Source organism: Tachypleus tridentatus, chromosome 7 (assembly GCF_004210375.1).
Source record: "Tachypleus tridentatus isolate NWPU-2018 chromosome 7, ASM421037v1, whole genome shotgun sequence".
NCBI classification, from domain to species: domain Eukaryota; kingdom Metazoa; phylum Arthropoda; class Merostomata; order Xiphosura; family Limulidae; genus Tachypleus; species Tachypleus tridentatus.
Genome location: NC_134831.1, coordinates 165,531,360 through 165,558,275, shown reverse-complemented (window position 1 = coordinate 165,558,275; position 26,916 = coordinate 165,531,360). Strand labels below are relative to the sequence as shown.

At 33.3% G+C, this 26,916-nt stretch overlaps 1 protein-coding gene across 7 annotated transcripts in view; it reads left to right on the top strand.

Moving 5' to 3' along the window:
- The window catches only part of LOC143257128 (uncharacterized), a 76,519-nt gene extending 49,835 nt beyond the window's left edge, over positions 1 to 26,684 (top strand). For 5 of the 7 annotated variants that reach the window (XM_076515402.1, XM_076515404.1, XM_076515405.1 and 2 more), the window contains 19 exons: positions 1,611 to 1,700; positions 2,152 to 2,239; positions 3,073 to 3,279; positions 3,523 to 3,652; positions 4,222 to 4,334; positions 4,683 to 4,833; positions 6,273 to 7,233; positions 11,210 to 11,302; positions 11,674 to 11,871; positions 12,536 to 13,180; positions 14,741 to 15,190; positions 16,265 to 16,459; positions 17,014 to 17,349; positions 17,930 to 18,146; positions 20,412 to 20,616; positions 22,704 to 22,806; positions 24,432 to 24,549; positions 24,758 to 24,837; positions 25,212 to 26,684. In XM_076515402.1, the coding sequence (XP_076371517.1) occupies positions 1,611 to 1,700; positions 2,152 to 2,239; positions 3,073 to 3,279; positions 3,523 to 3,652; positions 4,222 to 4,334; positions 4,683 to 4,833; positions 6,273 to 7,233; positions 11,210 to 11,302; positions 11,674 to 11,871; positions 12,536 to 13,180; positions 14,741 to 15,190; positions 16,265 to 16,459; positions 17,014 to 17,349; positions 17,930 to 18,146; positions 20,412 to 20,616; positions 22,704 to 22,806; positions 24,432 to 24,549; positions 24,758 to 24,837; positions 25,212 to 25,289 (4,458 nt within the window). In that variant the 3' untranslated portion in view covers positions 25,290 to 26,684. The remainder of the gene's footprint in view (positions 1 to 1,610; positions 1,701 to 2,151; positions 2,240 to 3,072; positions 3,280 to 3,522; positions 3,653 to 4,221; positions 4,335 to 4,682; positions 4,834 to 6,272; positions 7,234 to 11,209; positions 11,303 to 11,673; positions 11,872 to 12,535; positions 13,181 to 14,740; positions 15,191 to 16,264; positions 16,460 to 17,013; positions 17,350 to 17,929; positions 18,147 to 20,411; positions 20,617 to 22,703; positions 22,807 to 24,431; positions 24,550 to 24,757; positions 24,838 to 25,211) is intronic. The other 2 variants (XM_076515407.1, XM_076515408.1) reach the window with 1 other exon arrangement.
- Positions 26,685 to 26,916: the final 232 nt, after the last annotated feature.

Sequence of the window (26,916 nt, the reverse complement as noted above, 5' to 3'; positions counted from 1 at the left end):
TACTTTTTTGTTGGTAGAAATTTAAGATCTTAAAATGATACTTGTTTGTTTCTGCTTTGTGGTGAAAGTGTTTTGCTTTTAATTTGTTGTGAGGAAACTATTCTTCTGCACGTGCTGAAAATATTTGGGAATTTTTACACTACAGGGGAAAAAATAACAGAATTAATTAGCATTGCTAATCAAAGCTTTTAATTAATAACAAAATCATATTGTTTCACAGAACTACAGCCTTCAAGACTAGAACTTCAAGATGCTTGTTACTACCCTTAATTTTATGTTAGATAAGCATAGATCTGCTGATAACTTTGCAGTTTGTGCTTTTATTGCAACAGTACCTATTTAAATACAGGATTTCTAGAATAATAAATTCTAATTAGAGCTATTGAAATCCTTAAGTCCACTTATCTTAGAACTAACATTAATTCTTTAGTGTTAAGCCTTTATTAAGTACAACTTATAGTCGGTTAAGAGATAAAGTTACACTTGTTTGTGTACATATTTTGTTTTAGTTGAGTGAGGGCTAAATTTTAGTACACTTAATGCTATCAAAATGTTAACTTATGTTATTCTGTAACCGATTTTAGATCTTTTTAAAAACTTTTGATAAACTTTTGATATGTTCTGTGACAAAATGTTTATTAAAGTGTATTTACATTCACCTTTTGTTTACATCCATTGAAATGAAGTGTACATGCTTGTACATTTAGATAAGGTGTGCATGCAGTTTCAGGACAAACAAAACTGAGTATTATTATTATAGATATTTTTTATGTTTTCATGAGTGGAATTAAGTATTAAATGATTGTTGTTCACATTAATATGTAAAGTTTGGTTGATTTCCTTTAACATTTCAGACCTTTTCGTTATCAGATTTCAGTCAGTTGTAAGTGTTAAGTGGTTATAAAAAAATCAGTTGCATTTACGTAATATTGTTTTGATGAATGAAATTTATTTGGTCATGATATTTATAATGAAATGATTTATTTTGGCGTTATATCACTGTAGTTTATTTCCTGTTATTAAAACTGGATAAGTGGAGTTTTGTAATCAGTTAATTCTTGACCTCATTAATTAATTACATCAGCTACTTAGTTATTCTTACATGTGTATTGTATGGTTGAAATAATCATACTTAATAATAATAAGTTCCAGTTGACTGATTAGTTTACAATATTTGTGTTTGTGAGTGTATGTAGGTTTAATTGAGCTACTGTATGTGTACTTGGATACCAAGCTAGTGTCTAGAATCTTATATCAGGTTCTTGAGAAGTTTTGTATTTGTTTGTTTGTTTGAGATTTCCCCAGTTATAGAAAACTTTCATTTGTGGCATTGGGTTTATTAGTCTTTAATAATTTGTTAGGTAGACAATAGAAAAGTAACATAATGAAACTTAAGACACTGAATTGTACAAGTAACTTTTTGGGCTTTTATTTTGAGTCCTCATATAAGGACTAATATTTTTTATTAGCTTTTCTATTTATCTTCCTATGTTTTGAATACTGGCACATCCTGTATGTTCTGTTTTGAATGTGTTTAGGTAAAATTTTGTTTCCATATTTTGTTTTATGAATTATCTTTGTTACAGAAAGTTTTTCTGTCATTCTTTTAGGCTCTAGATGGTTTTCTTCTTCTTGTCAACACTGACGGAAAAATAGAAGTGGTATCGGAAAACATCAGTTATTTCTTGAAATTTACAAAGGTAAATTATATTATCTGGAGTGAAAAAAAACTGTTAAATCAGATATAGAAAACCTGCCCACATTATTTGGAAGGGAAAAACTTAAATCAGAGGTAGAAAGCCTACTCGTATTGTCGGGAGGAGAAAAACTTAAATCGGAGGTGGAAAACCTGTCCATATTGTTGGGAGGGGGAAAAACTTAAATCTGTTTTTTCAAGAGTGGTTCTAAAGTTTTGGGAGTCTTTAGCCGGCGTATAATGAGTTTAATGTTTATAAGCTATGAAATTTATGTATATTCATGACTGATTTCATATCTGACGATAGTTACTAATAGTAATATTAAATTAGAACATAGCAGTTGGAAATTTTAAGTTTTTTAAATGTTTTGTAGAAAGTTTTACACTTAAAAGCATTTTCAGGTATTGGAAGATTAACTGGTGTTTGGAGTGAAGTCTTGATTTTTTATTTTTAGGATGACCTTGTGGGGAAAAGTATCTACAACATAATACACGTGGGAGATCACGCTCGTTTCAGCAGTAGCTTGTTGCCAATGTCAATAGGTAAATCCATTTACTGGTTGATTTTGACATCCAAGTAGCAATGGATGGTAACAGTTATCGTTGCTTTATAAATAGTATTGGTCAGCTAGTTACTGTAGGGTGTTGCTACTAGTTTGTTGGATGTTATTTTGCTTTTGTTATAAAAGTTTTGTATTATTAGTTTAGGACTAACCTAAGCCTAAACTGCATGAACCTCATGAGATCTGATTAGGATTATGGCTAAAAATACTATTAATAGTTAAGGTATCGAACTGATGGAAGAACATATTTTAAGTGTTATAACTAGGAACATAAAAATGTTATACTTAATTAGCTGTACCAGGTTGATTTTTAGTTCTGCTCAGAGAATGTAGGTTACTCTGTCTCGTAAATCTGTTTAATCCTGCCTAAAAGAATTTCAGGTGTCATGACTGTTGTAAATTTCTTCTTGTTTAAGCATATTGTGATAAAAGGGATTCCTGATTTTGTTTATTTTTCACAGTGAAATTGGAATTTGGTTATAAAAATAGGTTCCACTTTATTTCCCTGGGTTTAAAAATTTAGGTCAGAATTTGTTATTTTTATAAATTAGATCCTCCCAAATGAAGAATTTCAACAGTCTCTTAAACTCCACAATTTTTTTTTAAGAGAAAAAAATGCATAGATAATGGAGAATATGTGTAGGATCATGACAGTATAGAAATGGAATATTAGTTCCAAGTATTAGTATTTCTCTGAAAGTGTTTTGTATGCCACAGTGGATTAGGGTGAAAATTATTTCATAAAATAGGCAGTGGTATTCAAAAAGACACTTTACAATGTTTTTTTTTTCTTTTTGCTTCTCATTTCCATAGGTAACGGATTTGGCTGGACTCCAGAATCTGGCACAAGTAAAGGCCGTACATTTAATTGTCGTTTTCTTATAAAACCTCGTGAGGATACTGAAGAAAGTATGGAAGAAAAACAGACCCAAGTATCCCAGTATGAGAGCATGCAGATCTCCACAGTTCTTTTACCTCATCCTGCTAAATGTTCAGACAGTTCCGAAGCTGCTACTTCTGGTAATTATTAAATGGTCCGGTGTTCTTGTAGTCTGTATAACCACTTTTTTATATTTAAAGAACATTATCCATTTTTTTTAAATGTAGGTCTTTAATGTTACAGATATCTGCAAAACAAATGGAAATTTCTTTTTTAAGAATTTGAAGATCTCTGAGAGATATTAAATTTTTGAAATTGAAGTTTCTGTTCCATATAGAAAAGAATTGCAGTTTTAAGATGTATTAATCTATATTTTACATTAGATGTTCAAAATCTGTTGTTTTGTGTTGCCCGTCGAATCCCTCCAAATGAACAAAACCAAAGTCCAGTTGGTATTGAACAGTTCACAACAAGGTTGGACGTTAGAGGGAAGATTTTGGCCATTGACACGAGGTATGTGTATTTCATTTAAACAATAGCTGTTTTGTTGTTGTTTTTATTTTGCATTTGGAGTTTTTGGATTATGCTGCTCATATCTAATGTTTATTACAACAGACCAATTTAAACTGAAATGTCTGTCGCTGCTACTAAATAAATTTTATAAAGAAGTAACATTACAACATTTATTTTTCTACAGCTGTTCTTTCTTTAGTTTTAAGTGCAATTTCCTAATGGGTTGGTTATCCAACCACATAGGTTTTACTTGTAAGGTTATAGAATAATATCCTCTCTTCCCATGAAGATAGCAGTGAATGTTCTAAACCTAAACAACTCTGGTTAACAAAGGTAGAAGTGAACATGACATGGTTTAGTAATTACAATAAAACTTGTAATTGAGCAAAGTTATGTGTATTGACATGCATGGTGGTAAAAATAGCAATGGGTTATTCATGCATCATCTGGATGCAACTTATTACATATGCTGTAGACACATTTTTAACCTGTTAAATGCAAACAGATTTGCTGCACAACATGGTGTTGAAAAGTTCCACCACGTAATGTGTAGAAATATTTGTCTTTAGCGGTGTTTCATCAACATACAGCCAGTATCTGAACAAGGATCTTGTTGAAAGAATTATCCAGGAACTGTGTCATCCCACAGATTTACAGAAGTTGAACCAGCATCTTAAAGAAAGTAAGTTGATACTTTATTTTATGTGGATGAAGATGTGTGTTGGCAAGATTATCAAATGGTCTAATTGCCAAATGGTTCCCCATTTTATAAAACATCTAATTTATATTGTGTAAACACAGGTCTTTTTTTATAAACTCGTGTATCATATTTTTAATACTTGATTGATTTGTACTTACTTCCTCATTTTGGAATTAAATTAATAGCTGAATTTTGTGGATAACCAGAACATTTCTGTTTCTTTATGAAAAGTTTATTTTTATACTATTAGTCCAAATATTTTAATAAGTGATTCAGGACTTTCTAAGTTCAGAAGGATTTGGGTTTGATTTGTTTGTATTTAATATTTAGCCCTACAGGTGGGCAGTAACACCAGTGGAATATACAGATTAAAGGTTGCCCATGAAAAGTATATCCATGTCCAAACCAAAAGCAAGAGAGTTGCCTACAATCCTGCCACAAGCGAACAGGAGTTTATTATGGCATCACATTCAATTATCAGGTTAGTTCCTCATTATAAGGTAGATATTCCTCTGAGCAACTGTGTAAAAGGTACAGGAAGATTTATGGATCTATGAAAAGGAAAAAGAGAGAAAAAGATTGAAAAAAAAAAAAAGAGAAGAATGGAAAGCAAATAAAAGGGAAAATTGGGGGGGGGGGAGTAACCTACATTATTAACTACTGGATTTTGTTGCTGAAATGTTGCAGACTGACACTAAAAAACTAAAAAAATTGGATGGAATTTTAAGAGATTTGAGAGCTAGAAGCCTAGTATGGTTGAGTTCTGGATGGCTAAAGTTTCTTTGATTTGTACATCTTTCTCTTTGTTGTAACTAAATGCCATTCATTCAAAGTTCTTCACATCTACCGGCCTGTTGCATGCTTGGTATAGATATAAAATATATAAGGTCAGTTTGATAAATATTTTATAGGCTTTTCTCTGTAATAAAATACAATAGTTTTATGAAATCTCGGCTTAAATCACAGTTTACAGGAATGGATCTCTATTCTTTTCTTTGGTCTCGCATCTTTCTCCTTGGCAGTTGTCCTCTATTTGTGTTCTTCCTCCTTCCTCAATTAGACTTGGCTTCACTTTATTGTCTTCTCACCCAATTTGATACCTTTTTTATTGGCATTTCATCTTCATCATCTATTGGAAGTACTTCAATTTGGCATCTGGACTACCCAGGATACATTCATCTCTCACTATTTGCATCAGGTTGTGGTTTTCTTCCTCTTCAGGTTATCATAGTTCATCTGTGACCATTCTAGAATGTTAGAATTTAGTGAGATCTTGACTGGGTAAGTATTTTTTTCTTATTTTACCTGCTCTATGGTAAACAATTCTTGACCAGGTATTCTTTAACTGTTTATATCTGCACTGTCAAGATATCTTTACTGCTTGTTATAATTCCATAGTCAATCAACACACACTAGAAATTGAGGTTCTTCCATAAGATTGCTTGTAGGTTTATTCTAGAGATAGAATTAACTCTTAACTTTGCCTGTCCCAGACTGTGCCCACTTATGGACTACATGGGTAAAACAGAAGGGAATAACTGTCCATCTCTGCCATGCCTTGTATTGAACAACTTGGTAGGTATTGACTGTTTTTAAAAATAAGATTTCGTGGTTATCCATTGCACTGTCTCAAACAGGTGTTGTTGACCCTTTGGACTCTTCATTGCATTTTACACTTTTGACTTACTATTGCAGTGGCCATAATCAGTGGCTGTTCATTTCAAATTAAGTATTTAGAAGACTTGTTGGAATCCAGAAGACTATTTTCATATGAAAGATCAAAGGTGTTAGGAGAGTTATGTGCATTTAAACTTCACTACATTTGTTTTAATCAAGTTGGATGATAATATCAAGTAAGTTACTTTTTTAAAATCAGGTACAGTAACATACCTTGTAATTTTTCTTTTTTCATCCATTTAGTGGGGATAATGATTTGCTGGATGCTGGTCAACAAAATGGTGGTCTTTCCTCATCTAATAGTGTAAGGGTTGGTGGTCATACCTCTGCTGCCATCACAACCACGCCAGTTAATGGGCCTTCTTCCAATGTACTTTATTCTAGCCTTACCTCGCTGCCTTCTGCCTCACATGATTTCAACTTGGATGATTTTGGCCTTGACCTTTTCCCCTCATCTAGTTGGGAACTGACAACAGAAAACAGCAGAGAAGATCTAACCAGTGGTAATTCTCTTCCTAATCCTTCACCAGCGACTAGTGCCAGTAGTAGCGGAAGTAATGTTAGGGGGACTTTAGTAGGTGAAGTCCAGCTGACACACAGTGCCTTCCCAAATGAAATATCGCCAATAGTGCAGTCCCCTCCTTCTCAGTTGACTTCTCCTTGTAATGTCAGTCAAGTTACTTCACATAATATCTATTCATTTAGTCCACCTTTAAATGGAAGAGTGACCCCTGCATCTTTAGGGTCAAAGCAAGTGGAAGATAAAAAGTTTGTTGTTTCAGATGTTAACTGTGGTAAAAGAAATATGCCATTTTTAAGTTATTCAAATCACCAGCCTACAGCTAGAACCAATCCAAAACTTAGAAACTTACTGACACAGGGTACTGAAAGGATGGGCTCTCCAACTGGGGTAACTTCTTTTTCAAAACTGTTCAGGGACAGGGGTGATTTCCAAAAGATCCATCCTACGGGTTTAGAAAATGGTTTAATAAAGAGAGGAGTAACAGATGAGGATAACTCCAGTAGTTCATCAAAAAATGTAATACTACGAGAACTTTTGAACCAAGATGAAGATGCTATGTCTGAACCTCCGAATAAATCATGTTTCCCTAGCAGTGATTCTAAAAGTGGGATGAGTTTCAAAGCTGACCCAAGTATAGAATCATCTAAAAGACGTGTAAACAACAACAACATGCTAAGAAAGGTGAGCTTTTACATAATTTATAATCATTCATTAACATGTTTACCATCAGTTTTCCTGTTTTTGACACTTTTGGTAAAAGTTTTTTATACAAGTCATACCTCAAAAATTCTAAACATTTAAAAAATTGAAATAACCAATGGTTAAAGGTGGAGATTTTTTTTTTTAGATTATATTTAATTTATTGGTAAAGTAAGTAGATATCCAGTAAGGTTTCATGATATTAAACTTTACCACCAAGAAAGAACTAGTAACGTAAAATTAAACCTTTGTTTTTCCATATTGTTAAAGTAAATTTAAAATCATGGATGTACCATAAGAAAAGAAAATTAATTTATTACCAATTAATTAATTATTGCATATTACTCCTGTATGTATTTCCTTGGAGATGTATTGTGCAGCCACTAATAGTCACTTGTTTTCTGTAATATAAGTTCTCCTGTAATGTGTAGTGAGGTCTGTACAGGAGAAGGAATGTTGTCTATACTTCTAAATTTGCTATATGTCTGTACGTAAGATATGGAAAAGTTTTTTAGTATACAAGTTTGTTGTACGCAAAGAAGTCTGATTTATTATTATAAAAGTGAGGAAGTTGGTTTGACTCTGACAAATTGGAGTGAAAGCTGATATGAAGAATAAAAACACTTTTCTCCATCATACAGTTTTTTATGTGGTATTTACTTAATGTCTAGAATCTGAAATGCATACCTACAGCTTTAGTCCTGGCGAGTTATTACAATTTTGCTGCATGTCTTTTAACACTTTTGTTACTTTACCTTTTGGTACTGGCCATAATGACGTATAACCTGCAACCAGGACTGGAAAGACCAACTTCAGGTGATTGGCGGTAGTTCTTGTACTTACCTGTTAGTCTTCCTGGCGGGTTATGATCATTACCATTATGCTACAGAAAGTCCTTTACAGCTTTGTAGACTGGATATCAACATTGTTTTTATGCCATTTTCTGTTTTAATTGCTGTTTTGTTTTTAACCTTCATTTCCTTTTATGTATTAGGTTGAGGAATAATTTGTGAGCGTTTTTAAATAATTTCATTCAAGCATTACATGCAAGACTATACAATACTTCAATGCATGAACACATTACACCCAAAACATTTATTATGATACTTTATTTCATGTAATACCTAGGTATATAGTATGCATTGTTGTAAACAAAATTGCAAGAAATTAAATGCGAAAAGCAGATGGTGTCGAAAATGCTCGATTTTGTCCACTTGACATTCCATATAATGAGCTGAAAATGAAAGCAAAAATTAAAGACATATGAAAATCAAACACACCATCTATTAGAGCAAAAACTTATCTACCAAATGACATGAAATATTTTGCGAAAGCGCTTCATTTATGAATATATTTTGTTAACTTGAAAAAATGCTCACGAATTATTCCTCAACCCAATATTTTACTTCATTTATTTTACTTTTACCTTTTTTATCAGACATTTGGCTAATTATTATTACGATTTTGCTACATGTCTTTTAAAACTTTGATAATTTGACCTTTTGATAATGGCTGTTATGACACATAACCCGGAACCACGGCTGGAAAGGCCAACTTCAGGTGACTGACGGTGGTTCTCGTACTTACCTGTTAGTCTTCCTGGTGGGTTATGGTCATTAACATTATGTTAGAGAAAGTCCTTTACAACTTCTCTTACTCTGCTTTCTCTCTTAATATTGTAGACTAGGTGTCAACATTTGGTTTTTTGCTTTTTCTGTTTTTTAATGCTGTTTTGTTTTACCTTCATTTCCTTTTATGTATTTTACTACATTTAATTTATTTTTGCCTTTTTACTGGGCATTTGGCACAGATAGCCTAGCTACTTAGTGCCATAAAACACGAAATCAACCAACCAACCTACAGCTTACTATTACCCTCTGTATATTGCATCTGGTATTTGTGCTACTCTACCATGAACAATTTTTTCTCTAGGCTGTGTGGCCACACAACAACCAGTCAAGTACTGCTTGCTTCATTATTGCAACAGCTACATCTTCATTAATGGTGAAGAATCTCGACATGTTGACAACCTTAATGACCCAGACAGTCGATAGACCTAAATCCTAAATAATAAACTAGTAGCATTGCATACTAGCCTTAATGATCCAGTGCAGTCAAAGGTCTAAACATACCCCCTTCTAATAAGAAGAAAACAAAACAGCTGCTGGTAACACACATCCACATTGCCTTGATACAGGTGCAAATGAAAAACTTCCTTCCACAAGTGACTGAAAAGATTGGAGGGAACATTGACTGTGAACTATCACTAAATTGGCAATGGAGGGTCAAATGAACAGTTGATAACTAACATCAAGTACATACGAATGTTGAATAGCTCTCCATTAAAGGTTGTAGTGTGTGCACTTGGACCCCACCTATGCACCTAGAGTTAAGTATAGGCTAGACAAATTTAAGGTCTAATATCACTGTGCAATATTATATGATGTAAAACCTGTAGTTGTACTAATTAAATCTGTTGATTACTGTGCGAGTTTCCACTTATCACATATTCTCCCATCTTCAGTTAGAGAGGTACAAATCTGTTTCAAATTTCAAATCCAAATGAATATCGTAAAGTTAAAGACTTAAGCACACTTTAGACTTCTTTCAGGAACTGTTTGTGTGACTTAAATAATTATTTGTAGACTTCAAAACATAATGTTTACTGCTGTTTAAAACTTTCTAAATAAGGAGTCAAAATCCACCAAGTTTTCTTTTTTTCATAAGTAGTTAGCCAATTATAAACCAAGATAGACTGAATCCAATTAGTTAAGTCATATAACTGATGACTAATAATTTTTTATCACCACATCTGTAATTAAGGCATTTGAATATACTGACAGATTTTATTTAAAATGTTGTACAACCATTTGAAGTTGTGTGTTTTGTCAGGAGTTGTTTTATATAATTGATCACAAACATTGTATCAGTGTTTTTAATTTTTGAAGGTAGAAGTCAGTTCGTACAATTTGTATATGTCGTATTCTGATATATTTTAGTGGTCGTTTTTAAAGAAAATTCTGAATATTTCATTCGTTCAAGATGAAATGACACTTTTGTTATTACTGTTTGTATTGATACTGATTTTTAGAAAAAATAATACAGTATTCTCTCAACATGTTTAATTGTTTCAATTGATGTAGCCTAATATGATAATTTTGAAAAATGTGTATTTTGTTTCTACAAACTGGCATTGTAGAAATAACTAACTAACTAACTAGTAAAACTGATATTGTTAAAGTAACAGTAAATAACATTATAGTCATACCTTACTACTTATGGAATGCAAATATCAACTGCCATCTTCAACCATTGTCATAGAAATAAAAATATTTACAAATTGTAGCCTTGTTGTTCAAGCACATTTACTGACCAGAGAAATCCCATAAAGCCACCTCCTATTAACCCATGTAACTTCAGGGGCAAATTTAAGACATTTATTACAGTTTACTCTTTGTTAAAATATAAGCAGCAATTTTCTCACTACCACCACCAAAAATTAGTGTTTATGAAGAGCCAATATAATGAATAGAAAGAATAATGCCTACTCCAACCATTATAATGTAATGATGTAAAATATTATAATAAGAAAACGATGTGGTAAAATTAGTATGTAGTGTGTGTAAAAACTTTTATACCACCTGTTTTATTTAACCTCCTATAACAAATATATATTATTGGCTCCACGGATGCTAACAAATGTTCGGGTTTCTGTTGTTGATGTCTATAAACTTTAGTTCCTTTCAAATTTCATGGGTAGTGTTAAATAAACAAGTTTCATAAAGAATGGTTTTGAAGTCATCTGCACAGGTCTTAAGGTAGTAACAAGTAGTTTGTTTAACTCAAATTTCTAAAAGCCAGCAAGATCTCTGGGTGAATTCATTGCACCTTTTCTGTTAACATCTGTTGAAAGAAACAAATGTTCTGGTCTCTAAATCTGTGTATCTCTACATTTTAGCTTTTAAACAGTGAAATGGAAGGTGCTCAGAATAATCGGAGGTCACACGACACGTTAATTCAACAGCTGCTCAAAGCAGAATCTCCAGAAAAGGTAGGATCTTAAAGAACCGATCAGTACTTATACTAATTACCTTAAGAACAGGATAAATGCTAACCCCCTCCAAATAGAAGGATATGTATTCAGAGTGAAACACAGGATGGATATTTAGCTCTGTGTTGAAAATATTGCAGAAACAAAACTACTATATTGATATACTACCTTTTACCTTATCTTTAGCATTTATTCACTGAAACTGTACTTTCTTTTATATTAGCTTGATTTTGGAAACTATTACTACTGTATGTCCAACTTTAGGAATCTAATTTTATTGGTTTAGTTAACAGGGAGAAGTTTTATTACCAACACTATTCTAATTCTAAGCCTATGAAAAGTCTTAACAATATTTGTTTTTATTTTCATAGAATGAGAACACTGTGAGAGGAGATACAAACTCTCAATCCTCTTCTACTGACCAGCTCTTTAAGGACTTGAGCCTTAACTCCAATCAGCCTAATACATCACCCCTGCCCACCTCACTTGGTGCAATTTTTGGTTCTGTATCAAAGCGAAAATCTGATGATAATGTAGACCCACCATCAAAACGACCAGCTGTTCAACATGTAAAAGACTGTTTGATTTTACTTTGGAAGTATATTACATGAACTAACAAACTAAGGAAATTATTGCATACTTGTTTTAATATTTTTTGAATACTCTAGTGTATCACAAGATAGTAAGTAAATAACTAATCCTGTATTCAGTGTCTTACTTCGTAAACTGTGAACTTGCAAGGGGGGGAACAGATTAACCCCTTTGCTGTGGAAATACATTATCAAGTAATCAAATTTTAGTAGTCATTTGGGTGTATTCTGCAGGCTGTTGCTGAAAAAATTAAAGTGCATCATATGGTGTATTCTGCAATTGCTTGTCAGTTTTCAGAAGCACCATTTGGTGCATTTCTCATTTGCTTGTTAGTTTACAGTTGCACCATATGGCATGTTTCACAGCTAAGGGGTAAGTAAACTAAGGAAATCATATCGTTATTTCTTGAATATTAGTGACCAGTTTCACTTTATATAGTTTTACATAACTTTGTTAAAGGTCACTTAAGTTGTTTTGTTGTACTTTCAATAGCTGTTTTATTAGGCTAATCTTTAATACGCTATTGCAGATATGTTGACTTGAGGATTAAAAAAAGCCAGATGGTTAATTTCTCTACTGGAGCATGAAATGTACTGCAGGTTTTGTTTGTTATTCACAGATCTTCTGTTCCTTTCTTTACAGCCACATCTGGCTGGTCAGAATCCTATGTTGGCTTCCATGCTGGCTCAGACACCTAAAACAGAGCCATCTGTGCCCACAACAATTGCAAATTCAATCATGTCCCAGTTACCCCAGGACCGGTTGCCTAAAAATCTTGAGAAAAAGCTTATTCAGACTCCTTGTACTATCGTAACTTCTGTTTCCTCCAATAACTCGACACATCCTGCCTCTACGAGCCTCTCCCAGCTTCATCAGGATGTGATCACGGCAGATTCACGAGGACACGTCACTCTTGCCCAGCACTCTACAACCACCCTGAATATCTCACAAGGACGAGCCACTCTGTCTCCCCAGAATGGAACACAGCCTAACCACCATCAGGGTTTTCTTAATCGTATACTAACTAATACTGACAGTTCTCAGTTAACAAGAACTTTGGCAGTAGCATCTGCAAATGCTACCAATTTAAACCAGTTAGGCCAGAACACATACAGCAATCTTCAACCACGTGGTCAGCTTGCCCAACAACCTTCCAAATCTCTAACCCTTGCAGATTTACTTGGAGATGTTAGTTCTTTTGATTCTATAGTTGGTTTGACAGCTCAGAGCCAGACATCAGACCCCATGTTATCACAGATACTGGACGAGGTGTGTGTCAGTCCTCGGGTAATGCCTGTTACTGAATATCTCAATATAAAGTTCTGCTTTATAAGTGTTGATGTGTGTGTATGTGTATATAATAACTTTGAATAACAAAAAATTGAACTAAAATATCGTCCCAGTAGTAATTCATCAGTCTGTAATTATCCATGTTATAAGTAAATACATATTTACTTATTTTCTGATTGGAAATCTGTTTGTATTACTAAAAGTAATGTGTGTGTGTCTATGTGTGTTATTTTTTATTTTATTTCATAGGTTAATGAAAGGTATTATAAAATTGTATTTTCTACAATTAACTTTCTAGAAATTAAACTCTGAAATCTCTTGAACATTCTCTAGTGGGTGAATGTGGAATTAAAAAAAATCTTCCCATCCCACAGATTATACACAAAAAACAAAACTAAATTGTTGGATTTAGGTTGTGCTTTTATTTGTCAGTAACAGGATTAATCCAATGCAGTTGGCAGCTAAATATTGCCAGAGATGGTACGTGCATCACTGCACGTGTGTGGGTGTACATACTCATTCATGTTTTTTAACTTTCAATCATCAGTGTTTCACAAGACAATATGAATAATACCTCCTCTCACAAAATTTCCTAAATAGACAAAACTAATGCAATAATATTGTTTTAATAATTCACACATTTTTAATGTATATGTGTGTTCTAAGATTTGTGAATTAAATAGATACATATATCAGTATAGGTAGGCATGTTTTTGGAATCAAGTTTAATTGTTCACGTGGTGCATTTTCATAGTTCACCATACTTTCATTGCTCTCTAGAAGTACCCCGGCATGGCCAGGTGGTTTAGGCACTCAACTCGTAATTTGAGGGTCGCGGGTTTGAATCACCGTCACACCAATCATGCTTGTCCTTTCAGCCATGGGGGTGTTGTAATGTTACATCAATCCCACTATTCATTGGTAAAAGACTAGTCCAAGGGTTGGTGGTTGGTGGTGATGACTAGCTGCTTTCCCTCTAGTCTTACACTCATAAATTAGGTATGGCTATCTCATGTAGCCATCCCTAATGTAACTTTGCACGAAATTCAAAAACAAACTCTCTAGAAGTCTAGAATAAATAATGTGAGAAACTAATAAGTTGCATGTTCAAATGGCAAAGTATAATGTTAAACCTTCTTCCAGGTGTTTGATACCACAAGTTCCACTCCTGTGCATGTAAACATGTGACACGTCAGCAATGACATGCAGTTGTTAGATTATGTTTTAATATTTTCTTTTAAGGAATGTATTTGGTCAGAAATATTTATTAATATTTACAATTTTCTGTGTGTGTGAAGAAATAAAATCTTAATTGTAAATAAACTATTGCCTGTGGGAAAACTGTTTTGGAACAGTCTAGGTTAGTTTGTGTTTTTTTATTATTTATGACATATAGTTCAGTTAGTTTTGAATTCTTTGGTGATTTTGACTGCTAAATCCTTTAGCACTATGGTCCTAAGCTCAAAAACAGTGTTCCTTACCAATTTATCAACTTTTTGCTATTGTTAAATTTGTAGCTTTCGTTGTAAGAATGAAAGACTGAACCTTGTTGTATAGGTTTGTAGCATGCAGCAAGAAATGGAACCTTCTGTGTTAGATGATAATATGCTACTAAAGATACTAGACGAAGTGTTCGAACAACCTGTAGGACCCTCCACTGCAGGAAGTTCGCCTTCCAACAGTCGGCCAGTTCAAGATGTGCACGAGAAACTTGCCATCAATGCTATTCAACAACAGCTAATGAGTTACGAGACCTCAAGTAGTCGTGGGCCAGCCACTTCCCATTCTGCTCAGCCTTCCTTTCACACTCAAGCTTCTAGTATGGCTCTTGGAGTTGTTCCTTCAAGCACTGTTAATTATCCTTCTGGGTCAACTCCCTCTGCTGGTTATAGAGTACGTCTCCAGGATCCTGGTGTTCTGGCTGGCATCCAGCAAAGTGTGACTCTGGGAAATTACCAAAGGCCTGTAGGTGTCCAACACCCTAATTCTGCAAACCTGACACCAGAGGTAATAAATAATAGCTGAACATATTACATATCAAAAAGCAGAAAATTATTTGGCAAAGAAAGATGTGACCAATTACCACAGAATATCTCGAATTTGACCTTTTCCAAACTTGAATGTGCCATAAAAATGCTTAACCAAATTGTTTGTAAACTTTTTTGTAAACTGTATTGTTTAATTTCTGAAAAAAATTTCAAATGTTTAGCTTGTTAAATACAGTTATGATAATAAAATAATAACTTTCGTCATAGAAAAATACTTCCTTTCATCATAGACGTTTTTTTTCTGTGTTTTCTTAGTGACCAGAATGTTCCATATCCAAACAGTTACAAGTCATTTGATGTCCACCAGTATATGAAATTACTTTTAATACTTCATTTTACTATTTAAAGTAGTCAACTTCCCACCATAAACAATATAAACAGTGTGACAGATGTTAACAATGCCCTAACTTATCAATATGGTGAAACTGTTGCCTTTGTTAGGCATGGTAGCATCATATTGCTAAAAAAGTATTTTTGGTTGAAACCAGTCAACATCTAATACTTTGCTTTTAGTAAGTTCTTGTATTTATTGTGTTGTTTGAATGTAACAGACTTAAAAAATATTCAGTAAAAAATAGATTTACAAGATCTGAATAGTTTGCTCTCATGGGCTTTAAGTTGCTTATTAACCCTAGATATCATTAACCAATGTCTTTTCGTAGAATATTCTATTACCTAAAGTTGGTTTGCGACATCCACCAGTAAGGAAAGGATCATCTGCCGTAGTTACTTTTCTAGACTGTGAAATATATCTGCTTGTTATAAATAATTTATCAGTTTATTTGAAGATATCCTGAAATATAGTTAAAGTTTCTATGATGGAAATTAATTATAAGCCAAGTTGCATGTTTGAAAATTTTGAACTACTGAATAAAATTTATTATTACTCAGTATAGAAGTAATACTATGCAAGTCTTCTATGTTGTATTTTGGATACTAGAAGATTATAAACTGTTTCTTTAATGCAGAAACAAGTTCATCACAGACTTTTAGAATGTTAACATATTCTTATTCTGTTTCTGTGTTGAATCAGGTGTATCAGAGACTTCTCGAACGTCGACAGAAGATGCTTCGGCACCAAAAACGGTTGAGAGTGCAGCACCAACAGGTTGTACAAGTTCCACAAACAGTTACAGAATCCCTGAACTCAACACCATCTCCAGTATTTACTGATAACATGAATGATCTGTTAAACAACACCGTGGTTCCTCCCAACGTCACACTCCAGGTATTAGATGCTCATCAGTGGCTTGTGTATGAAACTACAGTGACAGTGAAGGATAGAAAAGATCAAATTAATAAAATCAGAGTTTTATAATATCACTTACAAAAGGTATAATCTCTGAAGCATTTAAGTTGCTCAATTTCTCACAACTTTTGAATATTTCAGTAGCTTACTTCTCTGTAGTTGACTCCGTAATGTACTTTACAGTTACATTCCGAATGGAGTTTCTTTCTTGTAATTTGGTTTTTAATATTTTACTTCAAACACAATAAATATTTAACATTGTGCATTGAAAAGTTATGTAAGGTTTTTAAAATTTCATTTGTTGTTATCCAGTAGTAATGTAAGATTGATGTAGGGACTGTTGCCATATGGTTGTGGTAAGATTGGTTGAGTACACATTGCTATATAGCAGCAGTAATAATAATTTTCTTATTAGTGCTATATCATAGTGGCTACCATATGTGCAGTATGGTTCTGATAAGTAAAATTAGATGTACTCTATTGTATTTATTTATAAGTGAGAGTGTTCTTTGAAATCTTCTTCAACTTTCCAGCACTTCAGTGGGGTTCCAGATCAACAGATATCGCCAAGATACAATGGTACTTTAATTAGTCAGAACAATCCATCGCAACTGTCTCCAGGTCAGCAGTCTCCCTACTCCCCACTTTCTCAACAATCTTTGTCCAGTGCAAGTCCACCTGTCACCAGCAGTTATCCCCATCCAAGACTGACTTCCTACTCTCCTGCATCTCCTTTACCAGTTCCAGGAGAAGGACCTCGGTCCCCTCATGTTCAAGCAATTTCCCCGCAACCCCCATGGAACCAAGGCACAGCCACGACAGGTTCTGTCCAACAGCAGAACCCAATGTTGAATGCTCAGCTGTCACAGGTCAGGATTGGTGCTTCTTTGCTGTAATTAGTAATTAACACTTCACCACCCCTACCATATCAGGTTTTGTTATTAATAGTCTACACTTATATATTAATCAAATAAAAGTTATTTTATGATCTGTTGATATGTTTCTGCACAAAGGTATTCTTTAAATGAACGATAGATAACTGAATTAATATTGATGTGTTATATCAGTAAAACTACAGTAACAAAATAAATGTTGTTTTTTTCCAGTGTGTATATTTTTAATAATTTAGAATAAATCTTTTAGAGGTTACCATAAATAGTATTTTGAATATCAACTGGTGAGCATTGGTTGTAATACATGATAACATGCAACATGGGTAAATAAATAAAAATATGATGAGAAATGGTTTGAACTAAAATTCCAATTTCAGACAAAAGGAACATAATAGTTATTTACTTTCTATTGTCATAACTTCTTTCTATGCTATATTATTAAGCATGGTTTTTTCTCAGTATAATATGCTCATTTAATAAGTAGTTATATAGTGGTAGTAATGTAGTTTATTACCACTGCTCATTTAATAATTTCTTTCATGTGTTTTGAGTACAGAGTTCATTTGCCAGTCAAGGCAGGTTTGTTACAAAGGTACAACGACAGTTACCAGTACGATCCATGCATAGTCCAAACTCTGTCACCAGTCAGAGAAATGCACTTTTTCCTTGCCAGTCAGATGGTCAGTTTCGACCACAATCACCTGGTCACCTTTACCGACAGGCATCACAAGTACAGTCAAAACAGAGGATGCAGAGGACAGTTTCAATACCTAGTGAGTGTCTTCAGAATTTGTGTATTTTTATTAGTTTATTGTAAACTTGTAGTTTAACTCTCTCCATCCCCATGTGATCTTTTTGTAGTAATATAAAATTTTTATAGATTTGATATTACTAACTTTTGATATAGTGTGTAAATATTCATAACATTTGGCAGTACTTCAATAAACATAAGTCCTTCATATTACAAAAAAATCATTTTTAAAACTAAAAAGATTTGTTATGGAATATATTGAGTATTTGTTTTGAATAATTTGTGTGAAAAAATTCTAAATTTCTTTTGTGTAATTTCTAAAAATCTTTTTAATTCATTTCAGTTTTTTTTCATGTACAATGTTATATTTTATCTGTTGATTTCTCTATTCTATCTCAAAATGGAACTGGTCAATTTGACCAACCTCGTAACCACCAGAAAAAAATTAAATCCAGATTACCATTTTTTCTTTCTAGAAGAACTTCAAAATTGTAATGTGAAACAACTACATTTGTTTATCCTAAGCATATATCTATTTATAATTAAACATTATTGCCCTTATTAATTTATAAACTGTGTTTAACTACTGTTTGCCCCATTATAAATTGTAAATCACTTGGGGAATGCACAGTTCATGTTACACTATTGAATTACATTACTTATGAGCTACTTAGAGTTGTTCAATTGTTTGCCTGGCGAAATACTTTTATTATATTATTATTATTACTTTTATTGTTTATTTCCTAATCTAACCTAAAGAGATCTCTGTTTTTACATGTTTGATATTTTTATAATAAAAGATTAAGCATGAAAAACAAAAAATGAAGTACTTACCCAAATATTCCTTTTTACTTTCTGTTGATTGTAGATGACAGTTAACCCTAATTTTTTGTACCAGTGGTAGTACTCTATTAAATACGTTTTATTTAAATAAATAATGCACCATAGAACAATCGTAGTTTTTTTACCTGTGATAAGCGCTGTTATAAATTCATCCAGTCCAGCTGCTGTGACTGTGGGAACCAGAGTTGTATTATAATTGAATTTGACTCTTATCTACTACAATACATCAATTGATAGATGAAAACCTTTGACTTTCTGTTGATTATGGGAAAAATATAATTAAATGTACAATTAACAAGACCTAAGAGAGAAGACATGACAAGTGATAGTTAAGTAACTAAACAAAATTGAATGCTACAAAAATAATGGTTTGTCTGAGCAATAATGATTTTATGGTGAGTAATTCACATTTAATTTCATAGTTTCTTAGGGTAGGTGGAGAGATAAGATACTTAGATAAAATACTGATTTATAAAATTAAGAACTTAACCATTAAATACAATTAAAACATGGATTATTAGCTAATATCTTAAGCTGTACTAATTGGTATAGCATAAACAAAAAGTAGCTTGATAAAGTTTTGAATGTAAAACTAAAAACCTAGGTTTGTGCACAGTAAAGGTGAGAGGGTTAAAGTGATAGATCTTGTTTAAGTTTTTGTTAACTTCAACTTCCTGACTAACTTGTCTGATCTTGTATTGGTTTTGTTAACGTCCTGACTAATGTGTCTAATCTTGTGTTAGTTTATTGTAAACTTGTTGGACCAACAAGAACAAAATAAAAGTGATTGATGGTTTTCAAGCTATAGAACAAATTCTTCTGAAACTATCATACAATAAATTAGAGTGCTTGTGAGATAGCAAATTCTATTTTTTATATGATTATATTTGTGATTATTATTCATTTATTATTTCCATGTGTTTTTTATTTTATCTGTATTTTTAGTTGCATGAAAAATACTAACTTTCTACATAATCATTTTGTAGTTTGAGTAAATGTGTGTGTGTGTGATGACACCAACACCAGCTTTCCTAGTGGCAATGTACAGATACTACTAATGTAGCAGAAGACTGTGTAATTTTTTTTGTTTCTGGCTCTTTTTCATGATTCCATTATTTCTGAGTTATCAATATTGGTGTGAAGTCCTGACTAGATTTGTTCATTAGCTGTGTTAAATATTTTTAAATGTTATTGTGAATAAATTGTTTTTGTTGTTGAACCCTGATTGTAATGGCACATTCATATTAGACTGTTACACATGTATGGTATAAGTGAAGGAATGCAATCTGTTATGTTTGTCAAGATGAGAACTTTCTATAAAATGAGAAAGGATGACCACAATCCTTTCATTAATGTATCTTCCATTGGCCTGTTTCATTTGAATGTGAAAAGGTTGCTTTAGATGTTTTACCTTTTAAAATGCCCTTTTTTTTTCCTTTTCCAGGTCACGTAAACTCGCCCAGGACGCCCCATGGAGGATTTGTGGGTGGTGATCAAGTCATATCACCTCAGCCACAGATGTCATCTGTATACAACAGTCAGTCTGTTCATGGAAATAACTACGCATCTTCAGATGGAACAACAGATAACTCTCACTTTTCTTTTGACCACCAAGACCTACAGCTGTTTGACTCAAGTCTTGTTGATAGGTATCTGTTTTTCTTTGCTACTAGGTGTTTTTTGTGATTTACTATACAAAGAATCTAGTTTTAAGTCATTCAATAATTTATATGCTTTTACTTATTACTAGCTGGAGTACCCCCCTACTGGACAGAAGTTGTGTAAATTAATGAAAAGTTGCTTACCTTGTTTATAATTGTAAAAAAAAAAGACAACAACACCCATAATACCTGCAAGTTATCATACGAGGGCTGTTCAAAAAATATGCGGACAGACGTCATAAAATGAAATGTACTTTATTTAGAAGTTACAGGTCTGGAACTCCTTCAAAGTACACTCCTCCCCAACGCACACACTTATCCCAACGGTGTTTCCACTTGTTGAAACAGTCCTGGTACGCTTCTTTTGTAATGTCCTCCAGCTCCTTCGTCGCATTTTCCTTAATCTCGGGAATCGTCTCAGATCTTCTTCCTTTCAAGGGTCTTTTGAGTTTGGGGAACAAGAAAAAATCGCAAGGAGCAAGGTCAGGTGAGTAGGGGGGGATGGGGAAGAACAGTGATTGAGTGTTTGGCCAAAAACTCACGAGTTCTGAGGGCTGAATTTCGCAGCAACGTGGTGCATCTTCAATTTTTCGGTCAAAATCTCGTAACAAGATCCAACTGATATCCCACACTCTTCAGCAAGCTCCCTGACAGTCAGACGTCGATTTGCTCGCACCAGGGTGTTGAATTTGTCGACGTGTGGGTCGCCAGTTGACGTGGAAGGACGTCCAGGAACGCTCATCATCTACAATGGACTGTTGACCATCCTTAAAACGTTTATGCCACTTGAAACATGCCGTACGCTTCATAGCAACATCACCGTAAGCCGTGTTAAGCATAGTAAAAGTCTCAGTCGCAGATTTTCCAAGTTTAACACAAAATTTCACAGCAAGTCGTTACTCCTTCAGGTCATTCATTCTGAAATCCGCCAAACGGAAAAATCGCACATCACTTAAAACCTTGCAGCTAATACACAAATGAAGATATCTGCAATCAAGAAATGGCATCGTAATCAGCTGATCTGTGCGAACCTAGCGACACCAAGCGGATTCCCCTGGAACCAACTGGAGCCACGCAATTCAAACAGTCCTCGTATTTTTTGAACAGACCTTGTATATATCTGCATTAACCCAACAGATCTTCATACAAAATTTGGTAAAGTTACATCAACAGCAGGCAATAGTAAAAAAACAACTCGTAGAACCTGCAAAATACAAAACGGAAAACTTGTATGTACAACTACATGGACCAATTTTTGGTTAAGATTAATCTACATCTTGCAAAGTAGTTGTATAAACAATGACAGACAGTACTATTATATTTATATGGATAGCACACAACAAACAGTACTGTTATGTTTATGTATATTACATACAAAAGACAGGACTGTTATATTTGATGAGAATGTTTAATATTGACTCCATTGCTAGTCTAAAGGATTAAATACCACTTTTTTCATTTAAGGCAATAGAAAGTTTAATGTTAGTGTTTTGGGTCCAAAACATAGCTGTTTACCCATATTACATGCTTCACAAATGTCCAGTTTTTTTACCTATTTTCAGATTCTCTAATTTTCCTCTCTTTTTCTGGCAAAATTTCACCCTACCTCTTTTTTTTTTTTTTGTAGAACTTAACGTGATATAAAATAACTTGTTTCATGGTTTTATTATGAAGATAATCCACCTATCTCCAGTACTGAGACAGCAAACTTTTCAAATTATGAGTGTGTATGTTTGGGTGCATATCTTAATACTTTAATGGCAAAGTAGGTAATTGTATGTAAATAAACACTTGAAATGTAAAGTGTCCCTACTTTTCTTTGTTGAGGGACCTCCTAGAAAAAAGCCTAATATGTTTAGAACTGTGAGTATAATTACAGTAATGTCAAAGTTAAGCCTGGTTAGGGTACTTAAGTTAGCCCTTATTACTTAAGGCATATTACTTAATTTTTGATATCAGTAGGTCTATACAGCTTGAGTGAAGAAATAACATTTTATATTCTAGACATGTTTATTTCAGAATGTAAGATCTGATTCTTCAAGTTTGTTTATATTACTTTTGTAACTGTACAACAGAAGACAAGTTGCAGGAAACGATAACAGCAGAATGACATCGGAATATGTTAGACAAGAGTTACGAGCTATGGTAGGAGCTAAAACCCAGCAACAACAAGCACAGGTTAGAACAATTAACTCTCTGAAATGGAAGTATGGACAAAATTTTATCTTTAATTATCATCTATTGACTTGGAAATGTTTGCAAAATATGTTAAGTCATATTATTGGGGTAATAAGAAATGAAATATTTTACCTATGTTTCTGGATGTATGTGTATATATCCAGTGCTTGATTTTAATGGTCATCCAAGATGACTAAAAACTTCTTTGAATGAACAACTTCAATCCCATTGGGTGACTAACACCTTGAGACAAACGTTTACTCAAAACACCATCACAGTCCATTGTACTCTTGTCCATGTCCACACTGCACGTGTAATGTATTACTTCTGTTTCTTAACCTAAATTTCATAACTATGAACTTGAAAATTTGACTCCCCTTCACAATATCTTTATAGTTAAAAAAAAAAAAGTTCTTACTTTGTACCAGTGAATGTTGGTATAATCCACCAACAGGAGTCAAAATGTTAGTAAGAGTTCACTTTTGAGATTGAACAATACCATCCTTTAGGCTACTAAACATTCTACTGTGCAGAGAAAGCTTTATGCACATACATTTTGTATGGAGTTCAACATAGCATGAATGGCTATATGTGCTAATATAGTACAGTGTGTATGGCATAGTGTCTTGCATTACCACGCATTGTATGGTGCAGTTGTATACAGATATATGGGCAGGTGGGAATTCATAACAAAACCAAACGTCAAAAACATGTATTTGGTGAGATTAATTTCTCGTATAGATGTTTGACAATAAAACTAATGTAGCTGTCTCAACTTCTGGCTGATGAGCCTTTGGTAGGATCAAATGATCAAATTTACAAAATGAAACTCAAAACTATCATTGTTAGTGCTTATTGTTATGACCCTTTCCAATTATGCATGTATAGGTCCAAGGGTAATGTTGGTCAGTCTTGACCAAAATTAAACAAAACATATTGATAACAGTAAACAAAATGCTTTTGAAATATCTCATCATTACAAATTAGAATAACAGTAAGTAAAGTATGACTAGCTTTGTCTCTCGTCATGTCAATACTAACTGCAAGTATGAATGACAATACATATCAGTGATGTGTGCATAAAGTATGTGTAAGGGTTCCAGTTCAAGTCTGGTACTTTACAAGCAGGTCAAGCTATTCAGAATGAAAATATTGACCATGATTAGCCAAGATTGATGCTTTGTTTAAATATTTGACAGGTTGTTGACTGTTTCTTTCCTTAAGATACTATGTAACATTAACGTGGTTTGGATTTTTTCTAATGTAACAAATTTTTCCAGGAAATAAGAATCACAAATTTGTTGATTTAAAGATTCAAAACCACCAGATAAACATTAAATGTACATTTTTTGGAAATAAATAAGACATGAAAACGTCAATTATTGTAATTGGGTCTTTGTATGTCAATACTGTTGTAATTGGATTTTTTTATGTATATAAATGATACAGTCTTCAGGACAACCTCTGATATAGGTCAGGTTGTCCTAATGACATGGAAGTGTCCTTAGAATTGAACCTGAATGCATGTATGAAGGTGTGTAGTTTGATTTTTTGTTTTTGAACTCTGCAAGTTTTGTACCTGGAAGTTAGGAATGGATTAATTATCAGTTGATACAACTCTTCAGGGACAACAGCTCCATCAGTACGTTCTTGGTGGTGGTGGGTTATCGTCCACATCAGGTCACCACACCTTTAACCCTGTAGAACTGGATGAACTGGTTCTATCATTGGATCTTGAAACAGGTATCTAATGTCCCTCTTTCATCGTAAGATATGAAACTTTTTAACTTGTCAGCTGAATCAAGTTATCTATTGCTTTAGTGCATTTCCTAGAGCAAAAAATAATGTTTTAACTTCTATCAATAGGTAATCTCCATCCATTACAAAAGGAGATATATGTGAATTTTATGGTTTTGTCATTTTAACAACACAGTAAATCTCATTATTACAGCAACAGATGGATCTCCAGGTCTCTTTCCACCACCTAATAATCACAGTACCTTAACTCAAGTTCCCAGTCATAGCTCTAGGGTAAGGGTTAATTTCACCTGTTGATAATTTTTACTTGTATTTAACATTTTATTGGGAATGCTTCTGTGAGTGTATCTTGTAGATTTTCATTTAAAGATCTTCAAGGAATATAACTAATAAAGAAGATAATATTTTGAGGCTGAGTGAAACTATTGGGAATGTTGAAATAGTACCTTAAGCTATTTATCTTGTCCATTGATCCTGTAGTTGTGTTACAAACTTTTTATGTATATTTTTGTTAAGCATAGAAAATCATTGTTAGTGTGTGTGTTCTATACTTTTGATATGTAATTTTGTTAAGCATGGAAAGTTGTTATTTATCTATTAAAGTGGAATGCTCAGTTTTAAAGCGAAGCAACTTTCACTTTTCTCAGGATGAAGAGCCAAAGCCTGCTGATCAGAAGAAAAGTCTACTTCAGCAACTTCTACAACATACACCAGAACCTTGTTAGAGACAATGTCAGCTTTGGGAGGACTTGTGGCTGAAGCAGACATTGATGTTACTACAACTGTTGTAAAAGGTGTTAAAATTTTAACGTAAAACTAAAGAAACTTGGAGATAGTTAGATAAAATAAACATGTCTTAGGTGACGCACCTTAGAACCTTTTTTGTTTTATAGACTTCTGCATAAGTCCTCAAAGTATGGAGCTTGGAAGTTATTGGTTTTGTTCTTTGAGACTCTACTCAAGTGATTGTGTATATATAATTGTATACATGTGTATATCTCTGGGATGGCCAATTATGTATTAACCACAAAAAAATGCAGGTTGAAACTAGCCAGCAGTTTCCAGGACTGGTTTGTCTGTAAAGAGAGTCATCCCGTCCAGCAGGTTCCACCTTGTGTTTTTTAGAAACTTTTAGAAAGACCTCTACACCATTTCTGGTAATCCTTGCATGTTTTTTTTTAGTACAAACTTATGTTTATTAGTCAGTCATGTTTTATCTTAAGTGGTGGAGTTATTTGTTTAATTAAGGATTTGCTTGGTCGCTTTAGTAGTTTATCATCGCAAAAATCCACATGACCCCCCCCCCAAATGGTGTATTTGATGTAGTGATTAGTTTCAATATTATTTGAAAATATGGGAAAGTTAGTCTAGATTTTGTAACTTGTTATTAAAACACAAGCACAATGTTTGTTATAACAAACAATTATTTTTATATTTCAACTTGTATTTTTCTAGATCTTAAATTTTAAAACTTGTCATTGTTTTTTGAATTCTAGAAGTAATGTTTAATTTATTAAAATTAGAAAGTCACACAAGCATCAAAATGTTGAAATTAATAATTCCTAAACTGATCACTCATTAGTAAAGTACATTTTTTAAAAATAATTTGTTGATTTATTCCAAATGTTTTAAGATATTTCTATATTGAACATCTTTCTTAAATCAAAATGTTGAGTAATTCAGAATTTTAACAGAAGTTTTTTGCTATGTATAGCATTTACAGTGTTAAGAGCCTAAACAATTATTTCATATTAAATCTCATAGTTACTTAATGTATATTGTTTATTGTTTTTTAATTAGGAAATGTGTAAATTTAGTTGGATTTTGAAGCCTACTTTTAGCTGCTTAAAATATTTACAAGCTAAATCTACTACAATGTGCAACTAGATTGAAATTTAACACTGTGCTGTGAGGAGAATTTGATAGTGACTGTTCGGCTTTAATACTAAGCTTTGCCAGCTACCTCTCTTAGCATCGATCCAGTGATGTATTTTTACTTGATGTATGTTCTTGGTTTAAAAGTACAAATTAATTTCTGAAAGTTAAACATTCACATCCCAGTGTTTGGAGATTGTTCTTGATGTAATAAAAATACACACCAGGAAACAGTTTGGAGAAAATTTTGTTGTTGTTGTTTTGTTTAATGATTCACAAAACCAGGGTATGGGTTGGGAGAATTGTGTATTTCTGAACTAACAAGTCAGCTTCTAATCCATATCCTACGACTATATAGATCACCTCCACTTAGAGTTTGGGTGCATTATAAGAGTGACAGTCAACCTCTTAACATTGGTAGCAGCTAACTGGGTTAATCCCCTCCACGCGCGCGCGCTCACACACACACACACACAC